Source organism: Labrus mixtus, chromosome 4 (assembly GCF_963584025.1).
Source record: "Labrus mixtus chromosome 4, fLabMix1.1, whole genome shotgun sequence".
Classification (NCBI taxonomy): domain Eukaryota; kingdom Metazoa; phylum Chordata; class Actinopteri; order Labriformes; family Labridae; genus Labrus; species Labrus mixtus.
The window spans coordinates 1,760,129-1,784,813 of NC_083615.1; the positions used below are offsets into that span (position 1 = coordinate 1,760,129).

Consider the following 24,685-nt stretch of genomic DNA (forward strand, 5'->3'; position numbering starts at 1 on the left):
GCACCCGTATAGAGGGCGAACAAAAAAAAAACATCTAATTGAATATTTATTAGTTCAGGAGGGGGCAATACAAAAAGTCAAAGTAATAAAAAAACAAACCATTCTGGTCACACTCAAGTTTCTTTCAAGGCATCAGTTACATCAATGAACTAAAACTAAAGCTTTTTTTAACTGTACAAAGTGAATGGACAAACATAAACATGGTCACATGGGCCGCTTGCTGGATGAGACCCAGAGAGGCAACAGACAACAGACTTCCTAAGATTCAAATTGAATCAACCATTTTAACGTCTGTATCAACAGCACTCTCTACTCGGAAGCTGCCCGGCATTCACACATATCAAACAAAAACAGAATAAAACGGACACAAAAGGCAAATGGATTTTTTTTTTTTAAGTATGCTCTATTTTTTTTCTTTCATGTGGTTACTGCAGGTAGAGTCCACTTGGTGATGTCATGCCCCTTTAGAGCCACTGTGTGGGGCTGCTTGTCATGTAGATACACGTCAACACAGTCTCTTCTGTGTAAGTACTACTTTATGTGTATATATTTCAACACTCTAGGATGTTTTCTTTTTGCAGTTTATGTATCTAAAAAAATCAGATCTTCTGGGTTCTGGTTTTTGGGTTCCGACGCAGCAAAAAGAAGAGGGGGAGGATTAAGAGGTCGCACCAGGAGTTGGGTTGACATTCTGCGTGGCTGCTTGCGGTGCCACCTCTATGATCCGGGGCTTGTCGATGATGCGAGCGGTGCGGTTTCCTTTCTCTACGATCCCGATGATCCACGCTTGGTGGCCCTCGCCGTATTTCGGGGATTTGATCTCGGCGCAGAAGCGTGCGGCCTGCTCCCGAGGCAGACAGATGAGCAGGCCTCCTGTAACAAAAAAGGAGATTTGGTCGGTCACAAAGGGCTCACATTGGGTGTCACATGAGATGTTGAATAATGTGTCGTGCTGCTGGTGAGTGATCAGTCTGTCACTGCGGATCTTAAATAAAATGAGTTCAGTAAAACGGGGCATCATCAAATGAGCACCAGCACAAATTAAACCAGGGGGGGGGGGGGGGGGAATCATATCATTCTCGACTTTGGAACAACCTGCCTGAGGAGATAAGGCGGGCAGAGTCAGTGGCATCTTTTAAATCACTTCTTAAAACTCACTTTTATAGACTTGCTTTTATGTGATTTCTCCTTTAAAGATATATCCCTTCCTTTTATTCATTTTACTGCTCTTAGTCTTTTTTAAATTCCTCCTTTTATGGTTTAACTCATCAGCTCTCTGTTGTTTTATTCATTTAACCAATCTGTTTATCTCTTCTTTTTATCTTCATTCTGTGGTTACAGCCTGTGATGTGATGTCGTCACACTCTCCATCTATTTTGATTTTGTTCTCTCCTGGTTGATTTTAAACTAATCTTCCTTCTTTGTATTGAACTGCCTCTCCAAACCTGCCTGTTCAATCTTATTCCTGTCATTTGCATTTTTATAATGTTGCCCTCTCTGTTGATCTCTGTTCTGTTGTCGTGTTTCTGTATTTGTCTGTCACAGCACTTTGTAAACATTTGTTTTTAAAGGTGATATATAAATAAAGCTATTATTATTATAATAATTATTCTAACATTCTTGCTCCTGGTGTCTCTGAACCTTTCCAATAGTTAACACTAATCTTGTCCCTACATTATTGTGGTATTCTGTTCTTAACTGTAACTGAAAAAAACAGCTAATTCAGATTTGGGATTTTGGGGAAACACTTTGACTAAGGGAGACTCGATCGTGGACGATGGAGCTTCACACACTGGAGAAAAGCTAAACTATCAAGTTCTACCATTTTTTATTTGTTTTGATCCCCTATAAATCTGTTTTTTTTAGGATTACTCAACTTTAAAGTCTTTTTATGTGATTATTCACACTTAAATATAAATCAAGTATATCCTCTGAAAATAACTCTGTGAGTCATGACTGTCTACAGTGGGTGTAACACCCGAGTCCCACTGTCTGTGATGTTTTCAGAGTTTTCAGAGTCCTATCTTCACTTTGTTTACATCGCCAGGACGGCCGGCTGACTCCTCCCCTCGTGTATAAAAGTTGTTTAATTGAGGGACTAGAGAAAAGAAGAATAACATACTGTACTCACTGCTTAACTGTGTTTCTAGATCACGCTCATTTCAGGTAAATTTACATGCAGTGTGAAGATACGAGCATAATAAAGATCGCTAGCATTAGCATGCTAACACAACAATGCAGCGCGAGTTGTTTTGGTTTCATGCTGGTGCTCAAGGGCGACATCTGCTGGATCAAAACATCACATATAAAGTCTTTAAGTGCCATATTCTAAATACACTTCACATAAAATGGAAATAAAAAAAAGCCTTGTGTATTCACTCAAACACACACCTGATGTTTCCGGGCAGGTGCCATGCATGAGTCCAAACATGTTTCCACAGGCCTTAGACACAGCGGCCATCTTGGCGAGCACCGGGAGGTTGTGGATGACGAACGACACTTCACTGCGTTGTTGCCGTGCCAGCGTCTGTGCGTGCCCGAGGATGCCGAACCCCGTGATGTCTGTCGCTGCGTGAGCGTTGAAGGTGTGCATGAGACCAGCCGCTGTAAAGGACGCCACAGAGAAGGAGATGGATTTAAAGAAGGGATCGAAATGACTAACTGGTTTGAATGGGTGCACTGTAAAAAAAAAAAATCCGTAGAAAATACGGTAACAAACCGTCGAATGGTAACAGGAAAAGACCGTGAAATCTAAAAAGGTTTATCACTATAGTAAAAACACTGAAATACCGTCAATCAAGAAACAGTACAAAAATGTCATTTTTACAGTCATATGTTGAAAACACATTTTTACCGTAAAAATTTAAGAAAATTGTCAATTTAATGAGAAAATTCCGTACACTATGAAACCGTTAGACATTAAGCACAAACATAGGCCTACCTTCATTTCTACAGAAACAGGATGTTAAATAGGCCAATATGGTAAATTGTTTGTCTTAAAAGTTGGTTTCAAGAAAGAATATGAATTTTAAAATGATAATTTACAGCCATTTCATAATGACTTAGCAGTCTAAATATAATTATAATATTTGGCCACACTCAATAGCACCATTAAAGTTTGTTTTCTCATAAGTAACACTCTGGCGATATCATATTTTCTGTCAGATGATCATATAATAATAAGTCCATATGTGCAGGACTTGGTTATTATTCAGTTTATTCCGTTACATGAACAAATGTTGATTCATAAAATACTTATAACACATTTTTCAGCCAAACACTGAGTGCCAGCTTGAAAGAGGCCAATAACCATTATGATAGTGGGAAATATTATTTCAGATTTTAACATTTTAATGTAACAGAAAAAAACCTTCATTAAGTTCTGAATCATAAAACAAGAACAGTATACACTGGGTTTTGTTAACACAAGGCTTAATAATGCATTATTGCGAGTAGTACTGTAAAATCCGGAATATATGTTGCATGCAGTGGGGTGATTGTGGCAGCTGCACCCGTGCTAACAGCACCTCGTGTGTCTGCATGTTAAACTGGTATATTGGTTGCACTGGTTTATACGACGCAGAACACCGGACTCAGCGAGTGAGGGTGCAGTTCAGCCTGGCTGCTGCAGAGGCTGCTGCCGTTTACACAAATAAAAAAAAGTCTCTATTCAACAGTTTGATGCCTGACAGCAGATGTACAACTGAAGTTAAAGTAAATCAATTATTAGGACACATAAAGAGTGCTTCTACCTGTCCTATTGAGTCGAGCCATGTTCATCATGGCCTCGTGGTACGCCAGCTCGACGTCTTCCTGAGTCACCACCAATTTGATCTTGTTCCACTTCTCAGGCTGAGAGATCGGAAAAAAAAAAAAAAAGGGTATACAGGACGATGTGCATTAGCGTGTGTAAATCAAAACATTTCCTGGCAAAAAATGAATCACGTGCGAGCAGAGAAACTTACAATATCGAGCCACTGGTGTACTGCAACGGCCACTTGTGTTCCAAGAGGCTTTGTCAACACCAACACGTCTCCTGGCACTGCGTTGTCCGGCCTGAGGGGAAACATGACAAGTCAAAATCAGCATTTCAACATGTGACAGCGATGACACATTCTTGAAGGAGAAATCGAGTAAACAAATACAAAGTAGAAAAAATCTGAACACACATGATGAATTCGTTGGGCTGGCAGACTGTCGTTGCAACACCTCCCATCACCACCCAGGGGTTGAGCACCGTTTGTCCTCCTGTTACAGACGTGCCTGCCTCCTCTGATGCGTCTTTGAATCCCTGGATGACCAGTGGCATGACTTTATCTCTCTCCTGTAAAGACCCAGGGAAACAACATAATGAGGATATCATTCTCAACACTTTGTACCTTCTTAAATACGGAATAATATGCTTTTATGCTTCAGGTGCTCCTTTGTCCCCACAGCCATCAGACTGTACAACAGCAGTGCCAGACCACTTTATGAATATTAATATTATTTACGATTGATATATGCTGTATATTACATTATTAATATATTATATTGCATTCCCACTCCCTACACACATTCAACACTGCACCGACCCTCCTACTTTCAAATCTCTAATCAAAACTCACCTCTTTAAACTTTTAATGTATGATTGTGATGTATTTTCTGTTTTCTGTAGTTTTACCTTTATTGTTGTTATCTTTATGATTTGTGTGTAATGTTGTAATGTCTGTTAGTCTGTCCTTACTGTGCTGTTCTTTCTGTTTTTAACTATTGTACAGTGTCTTTGAATTTTTGAAAAGTGCTTATAAATAAAATGTATTATTATTATTATTATTATTATCTTATATTCTACATAAGACACTGTATACAACAGAATACTGTATCTTATTGCACTATATTATATTTTATTATGTTATATTTTATTTTGTATAGCTGCACTGTTATTCTTCAGATGGTCATATCATACTACTCTTTTACTGCTGTTTACATAACTCTAAACTTTTTGATCACACAAGTCACTTTACATCATCACTGGTCACTTTAACTCACCATGCACTACACATACTGCTCAACTATTTATATTCTTCTGTATCTACATCCTATTGTTGTTTCTATCCTGTGAATTTTGTATTTACTTCTTTCTCTGTCTTGCTGCAGCAATGCCCGAATCTGAGGATTCATTTTGCTCCTGTTATTTCCATTTCCATCTATATTAAAAAGGAAATCATCTTTAGAAAAGGTAAAGGGGTAATAGTCGATTTGAAGTGTCTAAAAATGTAAATTCTGGTTGGCGTTTTTTGTTTTGGATTTTGAAAATTAAAAAAAAATAAAAATCAGAGAATCGAAAAAAGACCAAGTACTTTGAGTTTCCTGTTGTATCGTTCATCACAAGAAGAAGAACACTGATTTACACGAGTATATGGGGATCAATAAAGGAATATCCTTCCTTAAATGTTTGATTCAGATTAAGATGAAGATCCAAACGTGAACATGACATGCCGCTCACCTTCTCTGACATTTTGTTGCTGACTCCGAGAAGCATCAGCATGTTGTCGCACTCTGTCACTCCCATCGCATACAGGTCACTTAGAACGTTGGCACAAGCGATTCTTCCCTACAGCGGGAAAATACAGGCAAATTAGTGCATGAAGTGTTTGGGAGTAAAGTAGACCAACATCAGACTCAAAGAGAAATATTAACAAAGAACTTTTCAATGGGACATCTGTCCAACTCTCACTTTAAAGGCTTTACATGTGATTTTTTTGATCCAGCAGATGTCGCCCTTGAGCACCAGCATGAAACCAAAACAACTCGCGCTGCATTGTTGTGTTAGCATGCTAATGCTAGAGATCTTTATTATGCTCGTATCTTCACACTGCATGTAAATTTACCTGAAATGAGCGTGATCTAGAAACACAGTTAAGCAGTGAGTACAGTATGTTATTCTTCTTTTCTCTAGTCCCTCAATTAAACAACTTTTATACACGAGGGGAGGAGTCAGCCGGCCGTCCCGACGATGTAAACAAAGTGAAGATAGGACTCTGAAAACTCTGAAAACATCACAGACAGTGGGACTCGGGTGTTACACCCATTGTAGACAGTCATGACTCATAGAGTTATTTTCAGAGGAGATACTTGATTTATATTATATTGAAGTGTGAAACATCACATAGAAAGACTTTAATGTAGAATCAATCAGATCCCTTTGAGACTAAAGTAATATTCATAAAAAGAGGAGGATCGTACCATCATGTAGGGGTCGTCTACGATGGGGTAGATGTAGTCTGTCGTTTGGACCAGAGAAAGGCCTCCGTGTCTGAGGGGGATCACACATGTGTCCATGCCTATGCCTTCAGAAACAAGAGCTTTACATGTCAAATTATAAAAACCCTGTACGTTGTGATATGTCACTGTGCATAAAATATCTTAAAATAGACATCAGACATCATTCGGTTGGGCAGATTTTGGATTAAACAGAAGAAGAAATTATCAAATGACACCTTTTTTCTGTGTTTACTTTAACAGCCCATTTCGAGACTGATGCTCAGATTTGACTTTGTGGCGATTGGTTTTGCTCTCGGCCTTCACAATGTAAGAAAACATGAGTGATTTCATTGTTCAGTATTGCATTAACTATATAAAGTACAATACATGAACATATATCAAAGAGTACATATAGGCTATAACTCACAGTTTCTACATCTACCTGCTGTTCTTCAATTTTTACACATTTGCAACATGTCCCTCCTGAATCAGAAATAAAGCCACTAGCAATGTTTTTTCCCTCCACACAATTGGCTCTATTTGTTCCGATGGTAGCAGATAGCTAGCTTAGCTTCTTCTCACTGCATATAGAATGGTGAGAACGCACGGCTACAACACCAAGGCCTCTATCAAGAAGGTCAAATTGACACATGAACCCTTTTCACACATACGTAAATCTCCTGAAAAACTCTGGAGATGAGTCTACCCGGAGGTTCTTTAGGCTATGTGTGAACGCAAACTGACGCATTTTTCGCACCGACTTTACCCTTCAGAGTTTCTCCGGCCAGACCTCTAGTATTTTTCCGAGTGAGCTGATGTCTGAACGCAGCAGAATATACTCCGGAGATTTCACCTCGAGCCAATAGGAAGAGAGTGATGTTTATATAGTGACTGTTTAAAGTGTCTGCACACGACCTCTACGATCTCCGTGCTCTAATTAAACGTCTGCATTCTGTTTTCTGTTCGTCAGTGTGTTGTTCTCCTCTCTTTTGTGGATGTTGTCATTCCATTGGATTACACATAGCATTGATATAAAAGTAAATATTTTCATTATAACGTTGTGTAGCGGACTCTGTTGCTTCGGCTGCTACTTCCACGTTGTTTATTTACGTCACATCTTATCTCAGGAAATCCTTGATTCTTTGCATAAAACATTCTTCTTGCTATAATTTCAGACTCTTGCAGCCTGATTTCTTGTTTCCCTGATCAAAGCGTCGTCCCTCAGAAATGTTGGGTTTGGGGATTATCATGTTATCTACTGTAACATTGGACGTCGTAGTGACTGTTTATTGTTGAAGCTGAAGCATTTCCCAAACGGGTTTCAAAGCAATATGTTCTTACAGTGCTACATGAATATCATAATTACCTAATCGAGGCATAACTGCCCCCAGAAACTGTTCATCCTCCTGGTAGTGGTTCTCCTGCAGGGTTTCTAGCAGTTTCTGTAACACCTCTTGAGGTACCTGTGACAAGAAAACAACGACAACATTTGAATATTAATTGATCAAATTAGCCATACAAAGACAAAGATGCATTCAAGGTCAAATGTAAAAATAAAAAAAAAGAAGAGCCAACCTTGCAGCCTGTGCCTTTGAGCTCTGCAAAGCGTGTGAGCCTAAAGTTCTTGTCCAGCTCGTAGCTTTCAGGGTTAAAGGACTCCCTCACCGACATGACTGAAGAAAGTCTGGACCCTCACCACTAAGAAACACATCAATGAACAGCACAGAAACATCATATTAGTGATCAGAGACACTGTTTGGATGTGACAATGTTTAAAGCCCTCTGCACCTTTAAGAAAAAGCTAAAGACCCAGCTCTTTATGAATACCTACTAACTTAATGATGATGGTCTCCATATTATTGATGATGATGATGATGGTAATGACGATGGTTTTTGTTTGATAACGACGACTTATAAGATGGTTTCTATACTGATTAGAGCTCTCAAGAACTGCCCTCAATGTTGTGCTTTGCCTCTGGTCACTTCCTGTCAGCACCTGTGTGTCCAATCAGACTCAAAGCTGATCGTTTGCTCTTACTGACATTGTTCCCTTTTTTCTAGATCCTTGCTTGTGTTGTTCTTACTCTCTGATGTACGTCGCTTTGGAGAAAAGAGTCTGCTAAGTGAATTGTAGAATTGTAAAGCACAGCCTTTAAATGATAAAAACAAACTCCAGTTGTGTAATGAAGTAATTTTGCATAATAGAGCTCATTTCTTACAGCGTAATGTGGTTAGAAAATGAGCTCAAACATGTTTAAAAGCCTCAGCAATAGAACAACAAGTCAATGTAGCTCATAATGTGTTTTATAATCTGTGTCAGACAACTGGAGGGTTTTAACCAACAATTATTTTTGATTCATCAAATATGATATTTAAAAACACAAACATTTAGAAAAATTTAAAAAGCAGGTTCCCTTTCATTGTTTCTTTTTCCGCATAAAACAGTACGATTTAAATTCAATTACTCAGTCATAAATAATGCAGAGAAATCCTCGCAATCTTCTTTAAATAACCTAGAAATTTACAGACAGATTGTTCATCTTCGTCATCGTATTTCCTGAAGACAGAGCTGAATCAAAATGAAGTTTGACTCACCAAAACATTTAACACCAGAGGTTACTTTAACAAATGTGATCATGACTAACACCTGCACCTCTCTCTACAATTTAGATTTGAACTATTTTGTTCTATTTTTGGTCAAATGTTACAGAAAACAATCATCAAGATACACGTGAGGCATACCAGTCTATGGGCTTACTATAAGAATAATAATGAAGTTTATTTATAAAGCACTTATCAAAACCAACGTCACAAAGTGCTTTACAGAAAAAAGAACAAATCCCAACAGTCAAATAAACAACAATAAAATCCTATTAAAAAAAACATGAAAAATAAAATAACAGTGCAGCAATCATCCAATCACTGCATTAAATATAAATCAAACAATAGATTTAAGTGTTTATTTGTCTTCAGGCACACAATATGTATGTTTTTTTCATTATGTTAAATAATCTTAAGATCTTTGCAGAGGTGATTTGAATTTGAAAACAACACCTCCCAACACTCCCATTGTCACACACACACACACACACACACACACACACACACACACACACACATTCCCATTTAAGCATTGCTCATATTTTCACTTTCAGCACAAGTAAAAATGAAACCAAAGTGTAAAAAAAGGGGACCAGTTAGGTAAGTCAATCCAGTAAATTGCTGCTCTTTTGCAGAAATTGTCAATTTACTGAAGGGGGGGCAGGTAGCACCCAGTGGGGGAGTGTTCAAGAACCAAAACGCTGCAAAAGTTCATTGAACCTTGTGTTTAAAGTGCAGATCACGGGTAACCTCGTCTGTTTGATTAAACACACACAATATATTTAACAACTTTGAAGACATGTGGACTCATGGTGACAATATTATTTTTGCATTAGTGTTTGCATGTAACTCCAGTATTAGTTTCCGTCCTAGCTCCGATCTGATCCATTCATGACATGAAGCTCATAAACAACAAAGACCTGAGTCTGCTCCGGTCCTCCACCAGCTGTTACAAACACACATGCATCCTAATATTTAAATCGGGATGCATAGTAGTAAAAACATTGCGCCAGCTGGGTGCACATGTAAGTTAAAAAGTTGCAGCAGAGCGCCGAATAAAAATGTCGGCGGCGGAAAAAATTAACCCTTTCCTGCCCTCCGCCATGCGATGGTGTGCAACATCAGCGTTCACACCAATAAAACAGCACCAAACATGCGACTAGTGCAAAGCTTGTATTGATGTGGTGTATTACAAGTGTTTACAATCGCCCTAAATGCTATTTTAGGGCCAAAGCGGAGTTATATTCTTCCAACATTTCCCCTTTAATTGCTCTGACCAGTTTATCCTTACCAGCTTCACGTTAGCGGTGGATCCCTACAGAAGAGCGGGGAAGGCCCCACAATGCATTGGGGCTAGAAGCGGGCGTCCTCAGAGAATGCCTGCAGGAAAATAATGGCTGGTTGTCTGCTAAATCGAGACTTCAAGGGGAAAATACAAGCGCTATCACGGTATATTAAATGTGTTAAGATAGCAATACGCTTACACTGAATGTTTGTGTTTTTAAAGTGATTAAAGATTTGCAATACAGAGAGGAAATCCGCAGGATCTCAAAGGGTCCTCAGCATGCACGGTGGCGGCTTTGACATCCCCTTTAATGAGCTGAGAAGTCTGGCAACAAAATCTCTACAATGGAGTGTACCTTTAATTTACTGTTTTCCCTCCAATTGCACCAGAACAACACAACAATGTTTAAGGTGCCTCATAAAACCAGTTTGGAGTTAATAATGAACAACTTTGAAAGTATGCTGGGATGGAAACATGTTTATTCTACAACAAATGTTTTTTTTGTTTTTATTGATCCCAAACTGGGAAATTGTGTCCTTACAGCAGCAGGTTGTCCAAACACACAAAATGAGCAAAAAAACACAATATTAGCAAATTTAAACACAATATAATATTAAATACAAAGTAAATAATCACAAAAAATATCAAAACTAAGAATGAGAATATATACAACCAGGATTTAACTTAGCATTACTAGTCTTAAATATGAAAGATTGAATGTAAATGTGCAAAAACAGAGTAGTAAATGGACAGTGTTGAGTTAAGTTAAAGTGCGTGAGTGTAGACATGTTATCAGCAGAAACTATTCAATATAACAACGAGTAGACAAATGAAGTGAACATGAGTGCAGGGATCATTTGTAAATACATTTAACATGTGCAGAACAGATTACAGTAAAGAGAGACAGATATTGTGTTAATAATCAAATCCTCAAGAATCATTCAGTGAATTATCTCGACAAATGAATCGATGAATCGTCATCTCATTTTACTTAACATTAAAAAACACACAAAACCAAAATAGTCAAGAAGTCATGTTTAATGTTGGAAACCATGTTTAATCCTTTATTCACAGTGAGTGTGTATTTCCATCACAATGATGATGATAACAACAGCCTATAGCAATAATAAATTATATCTGCCTGTTGTGGAAAACATGTAGTCTAAAGTTTCATTCATAAATTGCCATCAATCAATTTAAATAAAACAAATGAATAAATAATACAACTCCAATATTTGGTTTAGATGTAGTGTTTGTAATTATACCCATTGAAGTCTGAAGGCCTACCAGTCACTTAAAGGCACAATTCACGATGGATAACTCCTATTTTCTGTAAGATAAATAAACACTTCAGAGTTACAGTAGGCTATTTCTCTCCATGTAGACTCGTGTGAATCATCCTAGAAATGGCACATGAGAAATAGACGTGTCAAAGCTTTAACATATATGTAAACAATAAGTCACTTCAAAAACATGAAAATGACCTGACATTGTAGAACTGAAGTAAAATTGTTGTTTTTTTCCCCCTTTACATCGGCTGCATGAAGCACAAGTCAAGCTGCAAAATAAATATTCTAAATTTGCTAAATGCATCAGGTTGGATAAATAATAGAGACAATAGATCTGCTTTAAGGCCGTTGTGGCAGCCCTGCAATCATCCAGTCATGTTCACTACTGTCACCTCCACACTTGCAGGCCTGTTGTAGTTGCATCCTATGAAGAAGGGAACGAAATGTGTTAATTTTTAAGACTACACTTCAATGAATTTGTGCATGAAAATGCTGCTATGTTAACACATGTTGGTGTTTCAAAGCCTTATTCCTTGAAATAAAAAACAGTAGGAGGCAGGAAGAGAGCTGCTTTTGAGATGCTATAGGTCACAGAGGGGATGGTGCACGGTGTGAAGGTAATTAGCTGACATTTTGGGTAAGCTGCGTGAGAATGTCAAGTTTTACAGTGCAAGCATGACAAAGACACGAGCCAATGAGTGAGCCAGCAACACCAGCAGCTTGTGGAAGTGAAGTGGTGAAAGGTAAAAGACAGTGTGGGCTCAGGAGGCTAATAATGGGGATGATTGGGTGCAGATATAAGGGAATGGCTCTTACTTGTGGAAGGTCTAGTTAAGACTTCTTCTGCTTCTACACCTTCTGTGAAACCAAAAGTAGAACAATGTAAACCTGACACATTCAGAAAAGGACAACGCTTTGACTGCTAAACTTTGTGTTTTACTTTTTACCATTCAATGATACAAATAAATGAATACGCTCAAGTCCCTTTTGCATATTAAAACAGGATTAAGGACCAAAAACAAACATGCTGGATAAGTTACAAGAATACAATAAACTACTAAAGAGAAAACTTTCATTAGCCTACTCAGTCAGTACCTCTTTTCAGCCTCCTCCTGGCAAGTTTGATCTGATCTTGAAGGATCTGAACCCAGTCCCGAGGCCCGGGCATCTTCTCTATTCTATGTTCCGAGCAGTATTTCTCTGTAAACACTGGACACAGTACGAACTACATTAATGTCATTCTTTGGTACAAATAAGACTCAAGACGTCTTCTGAATCCGTCCATACCTTTAATGGCGCCCACAATATTCTGGTCCAAGCCCTTTCGGTTGTCATTGAGGCCTCTCTTCCTTTTACCGTTTGGCAAGGAATTAGCCAGAGTAGCATCATCGAAGAAGGCACAAACCTAGACATATAGCAGCTCTAAATTAAACAATTTCTGGGCTTTTAGCTCATTATTAAAGACTTTATATGTGATTTTTTTGATCCAGCAGATGTCGCCCTTGAGCACCAGTATGAAACCAAAACAACTCGCGCTGCATTGTGTGTTAGCATGCTAATGCTAGCGATCTTTATTATGCTCGTATCTTCACACTGCATGTAAATTTACCTGAAATGAGCGTGATCTAGAAACACAGTTAAGCAGTGAGTACAGTATGTTATTCTTCTTTTCTCTAGTCCCTCAATTAAACAACTTTTATACACGAGGGGAGGAGTCAGCCGGCCGTCCAGGCGATGTAAACAAACTGAAGATAGGACTCTGAAAACTCTGAAAACATCACAGACAGTGGGACTCGGGTGTTACACCCATTGTAGACAGTCATGACTCACAGAGTTATTTTCAGAGGAGATACTTGATTTCTACATTTAAGTGTGAAGACTTTAAAGTTGATAATAATATGTTTTTTAATGTAATAAAATGGGATCAGCCAGCGATACCACATGACTGGAAAATTAACCAAAAACAAAAAGGTGAATGATTCCCACCAGTTTGCGGAACAGCAGGCTGCCAGAGCGTGTGTAGTTCACAAGGATGGAGTCCAGCTGAGCCTTTGATATATACACGTCATAATCCTTAGCGAGACGGACCTCAGACTGAAAGAGACACAGACAGTGACAACTGAGACATATTATACTACACTGATGTGTGAAAACATGAGAAAAGAAATGTAGTTTGAGAAGAAAAAGAGACAATACTCTTCTGTTCTAACAGTCTTTGTCTTGAATGTAAGAAGCCTTTGATTGTTTTTGCAGATGTACTTATAAAATCACTCGAGGAGGATCGCACAATAATAATAATTGCTCAGTCTTTCCCAGGATTACGGTTTCTTTCTTTTCTTTTTTATTTATTTCTCTGGGAATATTACAGTAACAATGCAAAGTAGAGAGCCAACTGAAAACATCCAGATGCTAACAGGCAGATTACCTCTAACAACTGAGGCTCCTTCGTTATGTTCAGTCGAGCATTGTGTGCGTTGTCCACGGTTACCGGATTATTCTGACATGGCAGCACAGAAACCTCGGAGCAAGCCGGGTGACTGTTGGCTGTGGATGAGTTTTGCTCCTTCTCACATCCCTCCTCCTCTCGAGCATCTACAGGCACAGCCATATAGGTGGAAGCCTCCAGAGGGGCAGGAGGAGTAGCTCTTCTCGCACTAGGCACAGTGAGGGGGGCCACTTTGTAGATTGGTCTCCTCTTGCGGGGCCTGCAGCGAGGAGTGGGGCCCTGACCAATACGAGGAGGTTGGCATGGAGATGCTGCTTGTTCCTGTCTTTCCAAGGACACTAGAATAAAATAAAAAATAACACATTATATGTTTCTCATTCTCACTTTTTTCACAGTGTGAAAGCGTTTTAACTAACTGACCTTTTTGATTCTGCATCAGCTTCCTCATGGCACACAGTTCCTGCAAAATAGCCTGCAAGGTGCCCTTACAGTTACACATGCAGCACGGGGTGTCCGGCTCCGCAGGAGGGAGTACATCTGCATGGAAAGCCAATCATGTGTTGGTTATTAGTTACTGACTCAAACATGCAAATATGCCATCTTGCTTTATTCTCTGAAAAGGAAATATAAAACTGAGATTTCTGGATTAGTATGCACAGCATGTTTGTTGTAGTTAACCGTTCACCAACGAGTCTGCTCAAGGTTTCTGTCTGTCAAAAAGAATGCTTTTCATTGCCACAGAATAGTAGCAAAGTGCTCGCTCATGGTAGATAAATGTAAGCTCTCTTTTTAATAATACTACAAAGGGTATTGGCTGGAGCAGCTCTACATTAAAAAAAAGCCATGAGATAACTTAAGACCAGATCTTTCTTCCTATAGAGAAATGTTGCATTTCTTGGTTTTCACATAGCCTACCGTTAACTTCATTCCTTTTATTCAGATCCTTGGTGGTGGTGTTGTTGAGGTTCCTCGTAGTTTTTGAGCGGGTGCTGTACTGGCCGCAGCCTGGACCATTTTGGATGGAGGTGGATATGGATGAAGATGAAGGCCCTGGCTCCCCTGCAGAGCTCCAACTGCTGCTCTGTTGCTCCTCTGATAAAGCTGCAGACTGGTGTACCCAGGTCAGAGGACTGTCTTGGGGCTCCGCTGCCAAGCCGTCCTGCTCTGCTCCCACACGCTGATAAAACCTGCCAGTCTTATCACTAAGAAGCCTCATCATTCCTGTGATTTGCTTCTTGATCTCCATGCCTTCATCTCCAACCAAAACTACTGAGAGAGAGAAGTGTGTGGGTATAGAATAAGTTAAATTCACATCACTGCATTAATAGTAACAGTGACACATACCTTCAGGCAAAGCAGCATCCATGGTCGCTCTATTTGCAACTTTTGAGTTGGAATTCATCATATATGAAGACTCTGAAAGACGAGTGGTTGCTTTTAATGTTACAGAAATAACATGAAACTGAATTTACAATAAGTCCTGCGACACATAGTTGCAGAATGATATTGCATTATTCTGCATTGTAATGAAGAAGCTCATGCAAGACTGTGATGTCAGCCAAAGTAGACTCCCCGCAAACCCCCCACCCCCATGCAAAAACTACCACCTGTAGGTGGTATGAAGAAGTGTAGTCAAGAGAGCTGGCCTAGTGCGAAATCTTGTGCAAAAAGTGAAAAATTCAGCTGCAGCAATTGACTTCATATTTTGGGATATTCTTTTTTTTTTTTTTTTTTTTAATTCTTGCATCTACAGTGTACAAGATGTCTATTGTCTTTTGCATGTCAGACTTACGCCATTTACATAGCTGATGGTGAAGACAGAGGCACACATACTGTGGGCATTGTCGTAGCCGTCGCTTTTGTTTACAGCCTCTCCTGGCACACAGCGCCAGACAAACAGCAGACACAGACGCGCGTCTTGCATGGGCTCGCATTCATTCATTCAGCAGCATCAGCAGCCTACCTTCATCCGTGACCAGTTTAAAGCTCTGTGACTTCCTTCTCCTCTTTCTTTCTCCAAACTCCATCTTCGGGATGTAGCCCCTATTCTTGAGTAAGTCGTGCGGTGGGAAAAAAAAAATCGCTCCTCAGAAAAGACGAGATCAGTGATATAGACTCAGCGGAATGACTGTCCGTCTGCCTTATTAATCAGTTCAATTTTATCCTCATGCTGCGCTACACCTTCTGTCATCGGCTTGTTTTCATTATATTAAGCTTAAATAAACCTCATAGATGCTATTGTATGACCCCCGTACCCCGTCCCTGTCAAGATGCGGCTTCTCCTCTCTCGCCATGTAAATAAATTAATGACTTTATTATTAAAAATTCGTCACATATCCCTTTGCGCCACCTGATGGTATGTTCTCATCTAAAAGGTCGAGTCAGAAATGTGCCACTAGTGTCCAGACAAAGGACTGGCCTTAGAGAACAAACAGAAATGAGATCTTAGTTACAATACAAACAGAAACTTTCATTCTTAAATGTTACGAGTTGCTCTTTAAAAAAAATAAAAAAACACTCCAATGACCACCTTTTATTTGTGAGAAGAGTTTCTCAACACGACTTAACTCTGGGTTGATTGTTACTTTTGTAAATGTCAAATTAATTTAAAATTACCAGGCTAATACCTTTCATGGCAGGCATGACACAAATTCCATTTAAGCATACTGAAAGCCCCAATATTTACATGCTTGATGAAGACCATCAGCTGACTGTTTGCAGCATAATAACATGACATCACACAGTTTTATGTGAAAAGGTAGGTATGGCTATCTGGATGTCACTGAATACAGACATGCTGATAATCCTGATTTTTTTTTTTTTGGACAAAATATATTTTCAAGTTCGTTCTTGTCCTTGTGCAAAAATGAAACCACAATTTTGATGAACACGTCTTTAATAAATCTTGAAACATATGTTTGATAATTTTCACGCTGACAAGGAGATTTTTGAATATTGTTACCTTATAATAATGGTAATAATAATAACAATAAAGTTTATCTATGAAGGACTCAAAACCAACTTTACAGAGTGCTTCACAAAGTGTTTTACCTATAGGCTACAGCTGAGAGAAGGGAGATATAGCTATAAATGGGCATATAAAGATAAAGATACACTTCATTGATCCCCCATGTGGGACAACAGCTCAAGTAACAGGAATATAATTATCAAAAATAACAAGAAGTTGAAAATTAAACATATGTACATCAGTTAAATAAAGGGAGAAAAAATACAATTATAGAATAATACCAGGTCTGTACACTTCCACTTGTGGAAAGAGTTATTATTATTATTATTATTATTATGTAGCATTATTGATGTGAGTCATGAGGTGGTGATGGCTGGAAAACATTTCCACATTTTCAGTAACAACATTCGTGAATATTGTCAATTGGCTGTAGCCCCTTCATTTTACATTTAAAAACTATTTCAGAATATTTTAAATATTTTCGTTTAGCCTACTAAAGCCTAAAATACCCTATTTTTATATTAGCCCACTGTTGCTATGCAAATGTGGGCTAAACCATATCAATGTACTACTTATAGAGTCCAAACTTTTTTGTTTTGTTTTTATAAGGCAATACGCTCTGATGTCATCTGTGCTTAGCTCGCCGTTGAAACCACAGAAGGTTTTAAACATTTTATTTTGAAATTAAAGCGTGAACGATTTTTGACTCTTACACTGAAATTCCGAAGTTGAATCAGTTGCGGTTATTTACTTCCGCTTTAGGCTTCCACGGAACGTCTCTGCTACGGATCAACGTGTTGTGTTTATTATTGGAATAACAAATAGAGGGCACATATTTTTTAAGACAGAGATGGATATACTGAAAGCAGAGATCGCAAGGAAAAGGAAACTTGTCGAAGAAACGCAGCTCGTTAACGTGAGTACATTATTTACGTTGTTTTGTCTTGTTAGCTTAGCAACTTAGCTCGCCAGCTAAAATGTTAACTTGCGCTTTGATTATTATTTCACTTAGCAGACCTTTCGAGAGCCCCATGTTGTTGTTTTTAACCCTATTTTACTCACATTATAGAAAACAGCCTTTCAATGTCCCGGATGTAAGGCTGTTTGTTTACTTGCTAATTGTTGCCTACTGTTGTGAAACATCCCTCAAGGTAGGGTTTGGTTTTTCCCACGATACGACGGGTACGTGAAGATACATAATAAATATATATATATATATATAATATATATAATATATATAATAGAAGGTAACAGATTAAACTGTTATTTTTAAATGGGAATAAAAAAGGAACATATATCGTTTTTCTACAGCAAATCTGTTTAAATGTTTGTGCAATAACTTTGTAATTCACTGCTTTATAATTATCTATTTATTTACTCAGTCACTGCACTTTAACTTTAACTCTTTATTTATTCATCGCACTAAAACTGTTTATTTACTCATCCAGTCACTGCACAATAATAACTGTATCTACTCTTTCACTGCATTATAACTTCACTTATTTACACTATATCTCTATATTTATATTTGTTTAATTAATCAGTCACTGCAAAATAATAACTGTATATATTCTTTCAGTCACCACAACTGTCTATTTATTTATTATTATTATCATTCATTCACTGAACAGCAATTGCTCTGGACACTTTTTACATACTTCTCTCTCATATCACCACAAATATATTTTTGTTGTTTTTGTAAACGCTGCTGTTTAAGATTGCTGCTAACAAAGTTTCGTTGTGTCCTTGTATACAATGATAATAAAGTTTCTATCTTATCTGTCTACTTCGTGTAAGTGCATCAGAAGTGTAGAACTAAATCAATTATGTATTCCATGTGTTTTCTTCCAGGACTCCAAGAAATTCTTCAAAAGGTCAGATCTCGCTCACAAAGAACAAGAGGATTACTTTAAAAGATGTGGATACAAGGTTTGTCCCTCTTTCTCTGTCTCACACACGTGCACAATCAATCCCTTTCTCCTGTCCTGTTTTTATCTCATGTTTAGTAAAACCGTCTTTAGCTTTTGTCAGGCAACAAAATAAGGTCAGGCGCTGATGCTCAGGTGTTTACATTAGTGTTTATTTCTGTGTTTTGCTGTGCTGTTTTTCCCCCCAACCTGCCTCTGCTGCCTGCATCTGTAGGTGCAGCGAGAGAGTCCTGAGAGCCAGGTATGGGATTGCACAGTGAAAAGTAGCTGACAGGATGCATGATAAAAGATCATAACACACTGTGCCCCAAAGGCCTCTTCTTCCTTGGCACCCTTTCTGAATGACAACACGATAATGCCAGTAAAAAAAATAAAAGCAGAAAAATCACAGTGGATACATCTACATTTTTTAATGATGAATATATCTTTTTTTTCATGTTAGTCCATGAGGGTGAGGTGCTCTGGTGCAAGATGATGAGATAAATACAACATCAGACTCAATAGATCATTAATTAAATGGCCCTTGGATGCTTCTTTTGATTATTGTGATTCAATCTATTCAGATATACCTGCTTTTATGTGCATTTCTTCAAGAACCTCTTACCACCTAGTTTGATATGCTTCCTTATACATTTAATTTACATGTGCAGAAACATTTGGACTGTATGCTGAACAAGCTACCAGTTTTTAAACTGTTTTCTGGCTCTGCAGCAATCACATGTCAGAAAGAAAGGGAACAAGGAAAGGAATCTACAAAGCCAGAGTGGGGCACAGACATGGTGTGGATTTCAGCATGGGAAACTGAACTGAGCTTAAAATGATGATACTTTCAACTTGAGACTACTGCACTTCCAACGACAAATCCTCTGTAACAGCAGCCACCCAAATTTAATTTTTGGATCAATATTGAGTTTTCCTTGTTTTTTTGTTTTTTTGTCTGCATTGCTTTGAAACATTTGCTGAAGGAAAAATGCATTTTTGTTTGATTCTTGCGAGACTTAAAATGTCAAACATCAAGCAATGGTTATTGCACACATGCCGTGTTCTGTGTTTATTTGAGCAAGGCCCATTGTTTATTGCGACGGCTTTTAGTAATCACCTCCTGTTTGTTCTTTTAGATTGTGCTCATATACTCACAATCTAAAAGTGCCAGGATGCATGAAAGCATGATCTGGTAGCATACATTTAGTTAATATGTCGAGAAATCTCTGAAAATGTTTTGCTTGTGAAAGACTTTAAACGGGGCAGCATTTCAATTCTGCTTAATAAACATTTTGACTGTAATATCACCTAATATGCTTTTTTTATTGGTACGTTATCAATTCAGACTTTAGTCATAAAGGAACTGTGCGTCCTTCATTTAGGGTAAGAAGGGGGTGTGAGTGTGTGCAATCCAGTTTGTCATATTAATACACATCACGCTCAGTCCGGAGGTCTTATGCATACTTTACCGATGCTGTTCTCATATCCCGTTTTTAAACTCTGGACCTTCATATGAGCTCTAGATTCCTCTAGTAACATCAGTCTACTTCTTTTTCCTCCACTTTGCCTTGAAGATCGATAACAAGGAAGAAGATGAGCCTTCCACCTCGGCTAACCCCGTGTTAGAACTGGAACTAACAGAGGAGAAGCTACCAATGTCCCTGTCACGACAGGAGGTGAGTCATCATCAAATAAAAAAACAACACATTTTCACTTTCAGTTTATTTATGTAATGCAAATGTTAAATATATTTTCCCCCCACTTTGTTTGTGTGTAGGTAATTAGACGGCTCAGAGAGCGAGGAGAACCCATCCGACTGTTTGGAGAGTCTGATTATGAAGCCTTCCAGAGACTCAGGAAAATCGAGATTCTGACCCCTGAAGTGAACAAGGTAAGGCTGATGAGAAGGAGTCACATCATCCAGTAAAGCTGAACTGATTAAAGCTCATTTTCTAATGGAGACAAAGAGAATCACACATTAGGACCTGTGTCCACGGAAGCCATAATTGTTTATTTTCTATATAAAATCAACACAGTTCAGAAATTTCAGTTCTCTGGGTCCTGATCCCAAAACGCCCTCATACTCAGCTTTTTTTAGTTGTTGTTGCTGCGGTGCTGTCAGTTGAAAATAGCACAACTCTTTGAACACGGCTGTGCTCATTACAGTTGTTCTTTCTATAGATTCTTTGTCTCCGTTTTTCAGCCCAGTATTCTAGTTTTACACCCTTTCACGCTCGTCTCATTTCTAGGGTTTGAGAAATGATCTGAAAGCTGCGATGGACAAGATCGACCTGCAGTACCGGAATGAGATCGTTGGAGGAACAGAGCCAGGAGAACAGGACACACAACATGACCTCAAAGTGCACGAAGAAAACACCACAATAGAAGAACTGGAGGTAAATTAAGTAGCAATCAGGTTCAGGAGTTTCTAATAATTCTTTACTAATTTTGTATAGAAAGAAACTGTTCATCAGTTAGATACACTTTTTAATTGTAACATATTCTTGTGGCTCTAAGTACATTTAAGTCATGGTTCAGTTTGTCTCTTAACACTTTTATTGTTCTTCAGGCTCTTGGAAAAACATTGGGCAGAGGAGATGACCATGGAGACCAAGATCTTATTGACAAGTTTTTGAGGGTGAGGCAGGAAAAACAAAGATTCTACTTTTAGTCTAGAGGGAGCTGTTGGGTGAAACATGTGTACTCCACATCTTCTGAGGCTGCTATTTATGTTGATATTCTCTATTCACAATCAGTATTTGCTTTGTAATATGGACATTTTTTTGTACTCAGTTAAAGAGATTTCATAGATGACGGCTTCCAACTAAGCCTCTTTCTGCTGAACAATACAGAACACACACAGAACAACAACGTTCATCACTCAGATGCTTGTTATCTACATGATTGACACTCAGTCTACTACAAGAATATGTTGTTGATCGTTTGTTTTTCCTGTGTTGTAGTTTCTTCTCGGTGTTTGGGCCAAAGATCTGAATAGTCGAGAGGACCATGTGAAGCGAAGCGTTCAGGGCAAACTGGCCAGTGCGACCCACTCACAGACCGAGTCCTACCTGAAACCTCTCTTCAGGAAGCTCAGGAAGAAGGTAACATTTTTGGGAAAGCAAATCAAGCAACAATGATCAACTGTCAACTTTTAAAAGTTATAAATCTAACAATGATAATGTATTCCAGAATTTACCCGCTGACATCAAAGAATCAATCACAGACATCATCAAGTTCATGTTGGAGAGAGAATATGTCAAGGTATGTTATGATCACGATAACAGCAGTTTTAAAACGTTTTAGTCTCTTACTTTTTCCCCACCGTTTACTAATCTTTCAACCCGTGCAGGCAAACGATGCCTATCTACAGATGGCCATTGGAAATGCTCCCTGGCCCATCGGTGTGACCATGGTGGGTATCCACGCCCGTACTGGACGAGAAAAGATCTTCTCCAAGCACGTGGCGCATGTTCTTAACGACGAGACACAGAGAAAATACATCCAGGTGAGACTGTAACACTATTCTCTAAACACAGCAGTGTAGTCTCTTTTAGGTTGTAGAATGTGTGTGGTTGAATAATATGACTGTGACAGTGAAGGAGTTTATAATATGCATATGTTTATATGTTATACGTAGATAAAAGTTCATTTTTCTCCTACTTATGTAAGTTTTTAAATTGCAATTTTTAAAAACTTGTGTAAAATTTGCGCCACAAATTATTCTTTTTTTTTCAGCTTTTCTAGACTTTCTGACTACTCAAAGTGCTTTTTAAACCGCATGTCACATTCACCCGTTCACAACCCGTTCACACACTGATGGCAGAGGCTGCTATGTGAAGTGTTCATCAGTATTAACTAATCCCACTCATACTCACTGACACAGCAGCAGGAGCATTAGAGTGTCCTGCCCAAGGACTCTTGGACATGAGACTGAAGGAGCTTGGGGATCAAACCCTCAACCTTCATATTGTATAATATGACCATTGCCCGGTCAAAGAGTGCTTCTAAATCAGTTTGCACATAATGTATCTACTGAAACACTTAAATTCTTTATATGTGATTTTTCACACTTAAATATAAATCAAGTATCTCCTCTGAAAATAACTCTGTGAGTCATGACTGTCTACAATGGGTGTAACACCCGAGTCCCACTGTCTGTGATGTTTTCAGAGTTTTCAGAGTCCTATCTTCACTTTGTTTACATCGCCCGGACGGCCGGCTGACTCCTCCCCTCGTGTATAAAAGTTGTTTAATTGAGGGACTAGAGAAAAGAAGAATTACATACTGTACTCACTGCTTAACTGTGTTTCTAGATCACGCTCATTTCAGGTAAATTTACATGCAGTGTGAAGATACGAGCATAATAAAGATCGTTAGCATTAGCATGCTAACACAACAATGCAGCGCAATGTTTTGGTTTCATGCTGGTGCTCAAGGGCGACATCTACTGGATCAAAAAATCGAATATAAAGCCTTTAAACAACAACATTTACATAAATATGCTAAAAATAGGTGTATAAATTAGCTGTTAATGTTCAGAAAATTGAGGAGTTGGTTCACCAGGTTGAATATTGTCGTCACATCTTCATATCACATTTTATTACTCACTTTGCCTCGTCATTATTTTTTCTTCCCACAGGGACTGAAGAGGCTCATGACAATCTGCCAGAAACACTTCACGACTGATCCATCAAAGTGTGTCGAGTACAATGCTCTGTAACTTCTGACTTCAGCTTCATTTACATCTCGGCTACCGGGTCATGTGTGACATTATTCAAAAGGAAGTTTTTCACAGCAGATCTGTTGTGGCTTCTGGACAAAAATAAGGAGACAATGCTCGAGGAAATTTCTCAAAAGCTTTTCCATAAAGGGACTTAAATAAATATAAACATGCATCATTTTTCATTGAATTTAAATGCAGGTTAACTGTCTGAGGAAACACTTTCATTAAACAGAATACCTTATGAGTACAATGAACGTTTCACTTACAGCTGGAGAAAACCTAGCCCTCAAGTCTTATAGACTAGGCCTTATGAACTAACTGCTGTATATGACATGCCATTAATAGTCACAAGATCTCAGTCCATCTTATTAAAGAATGTTCTGATGTGTCCAAACCATGGCACATGCAAAGAAAAAAAACTTTGTTCACAACTCTTCCCCAACTAATATTGCATCAAAAGTTATGGTAGATTAATTTTGAAGGTGTGGCAAGCCAAGTTTTATTTATAAATGAAGATCCAGTTGTGCAAGTTTTATTACACCTGTGATGTCACAATTTTTTTTTGCTCTTTTTTTTTTCACTCTTCGATTTCCATGTTTTAAGCTCTCCTGTTTTCAGCAGATTACTGAACACAATCAGTGCATCTGTGTACTTTTCGTGTAATAAAATAAAGTTTTATTCTACCAGCTGCTGCAATTGCAATTTTCCCTTTTGCACATTAATTTTGTTTTTATAATTGTGGAGATATTGCTCACTTGTCTTCTGCAGCTGGACTGCTGAATGGGAGCATACACAGCCAGCATGGTTTAAGGGAAACAATTTCTAGCCAAGGACCCTCCTCTGTAGACGTGCAATGACACGCTTCAGTAACAGTTTGGACTGACACAATGATGAACATAGCTAACTAGAAAATGTCTTTCCTGAATGACGTGCATGAAGCTGAAATTGATCGGAGCACACTGCTAAAAAAAAAGAATTCTGAGTTAAACTGAAACATCTGAAAACATAAATGTCTTTCATTGAAGCTTAACTGTAACTATGTCAAAGGTCATCAAAGAGACATCAAAATAAAGAACTATGATGTTAAATTAATTCACAGCAGTCTAAAGAAATTTGATTTACAACGACTGATTGCCAATGGAAACCCCTCCAACACTTTGCCATAAGACGGTAACATCCAGCGTCACACACTGACCTTATTACTTACACAGGGT

At 38.4% G+C, this 24,685-nt stretch overlaps 3 protein-coding genes across 6 annotated transcripts; 1 reads left to right on the forward strand and 2 right to left on the reverse strand.

Moving 5' to 3' along the window:
• Positions 1-33: 33 nt before the first annotated feature.
• sephs1 (selenophosphate synthetase 1) lies at positions 34-10,266 on the reverse strand. 2 transcript variants are annotated; one of them, XM_061035079.1, is made up of 10 exons: positions 10,139-10,266; positions 7,822-7,944; positions 7,613-7,709; positions 6,229-6,347; positions 5,489-5,596; positions 4,170-4,324; positions 3,966-4,056; positions 3,753-3,852; positions 2,392-2,604; positions 34-873 (listed from the first exon to the last, which is right to left on the reverse strand). In XM_061035079.1, the coding sequence occupies exons 2-10, from the start codon at positions 7,915-7,917 to the stop codon at positions 659-661; spliced, it is 1,194 nt and encodes a 397-aa protein (XP_060891062.1). In that variant the 5' UTR covers positions 7,918-7,944; positions 10,139-10,266; the 3' UTR covers positions 34-658. The 2 variants fall into 2 exon arrangements, with proteins under 2 accessions (XP_060891062.1, XP_060891063.1); XM_061035080.1 differs by having other exon boundaries at positions 6,229-6,332; positions 10,139-10,265.
• Positions 10,267-11,650: 1,384 nt separating this feature from the next.
• bend7 (BEN domain containing 7) lies at positions 11,651-16,744 on the reverse strand. Of its 2 annotated transcripts, none has more exons than XM_061035068.1 (10): positions 15,831-16,744; positions 15,212-15,283; positions 14,783-15,133; positions 14,288-14,404; positions 13,847-14,205; positions 13,408-13,515; positions 12,709-12,826; positions 12,517-12,630; positions 12,238-12,279; positions 11,651-11,845 (listed from the first exon to the last, which is right to left on the reverse strand). In XM_061035068.1, exons 1-10 carry the CDS (start codon positions 15,892-15,894, stop codon positions 11,787-11,789), a joined length of 1,404 nt encoding a protein of 467 aa, XP_060891051.1. In that variant the 5' UTR covers positions 15,895-16,744; the 3' UTR covers positions 11,651-11,786. The 2 variants fall into 2 exon arrangements, with proteins under 2 accessions (XP_060891051.1, XP_060891050.1); XM_061035067.1 differs by having other exon boundaries at positions 14,783-15,136.
• An 841-nt stretch (positions 16,745-17,585) lies between these two features.
• prpf18 (PRP18 pre-mRNA processing factor 18 homolog (yeast)) lies at positions 17,586-24,162 on the forward strand. Of its 2 annotated transcripts, XM_061035069.1 has the most exons (11): positions 17,586-17,751; positions 18,687-18,764; positions 18,978-19,004; positions 20,320-20,421; positions 20,523-20,636; positions 20,995-21,141; positions 21,315-21,383; positions 21,709-21,849; positions 21,938-22,009; positions 22,098-22,253; positions 23,388-24,162. In XM_061035069.1, exons 1-11 carry the CDS (start codon positions 17,686-17,688, stop codon positions 23,466-23,468), a joined length of 1,053 nt encoding a protein of 350 aa, XP_060891052.1. In that variant the 5' UTR covers positions 17,586-17,685; the 3' UTR covers positions 23,469-24,162. The 2 variants fall into 2 exon arrangements, with proteins under 2 accessions (XP_060891052.1, XP_060891053.1); XM_061035070.1 differs by lacking the exon at positions 18,978-19,004.
• Positions 24,163-24,685: the final 523 nt, after the last annotated feature.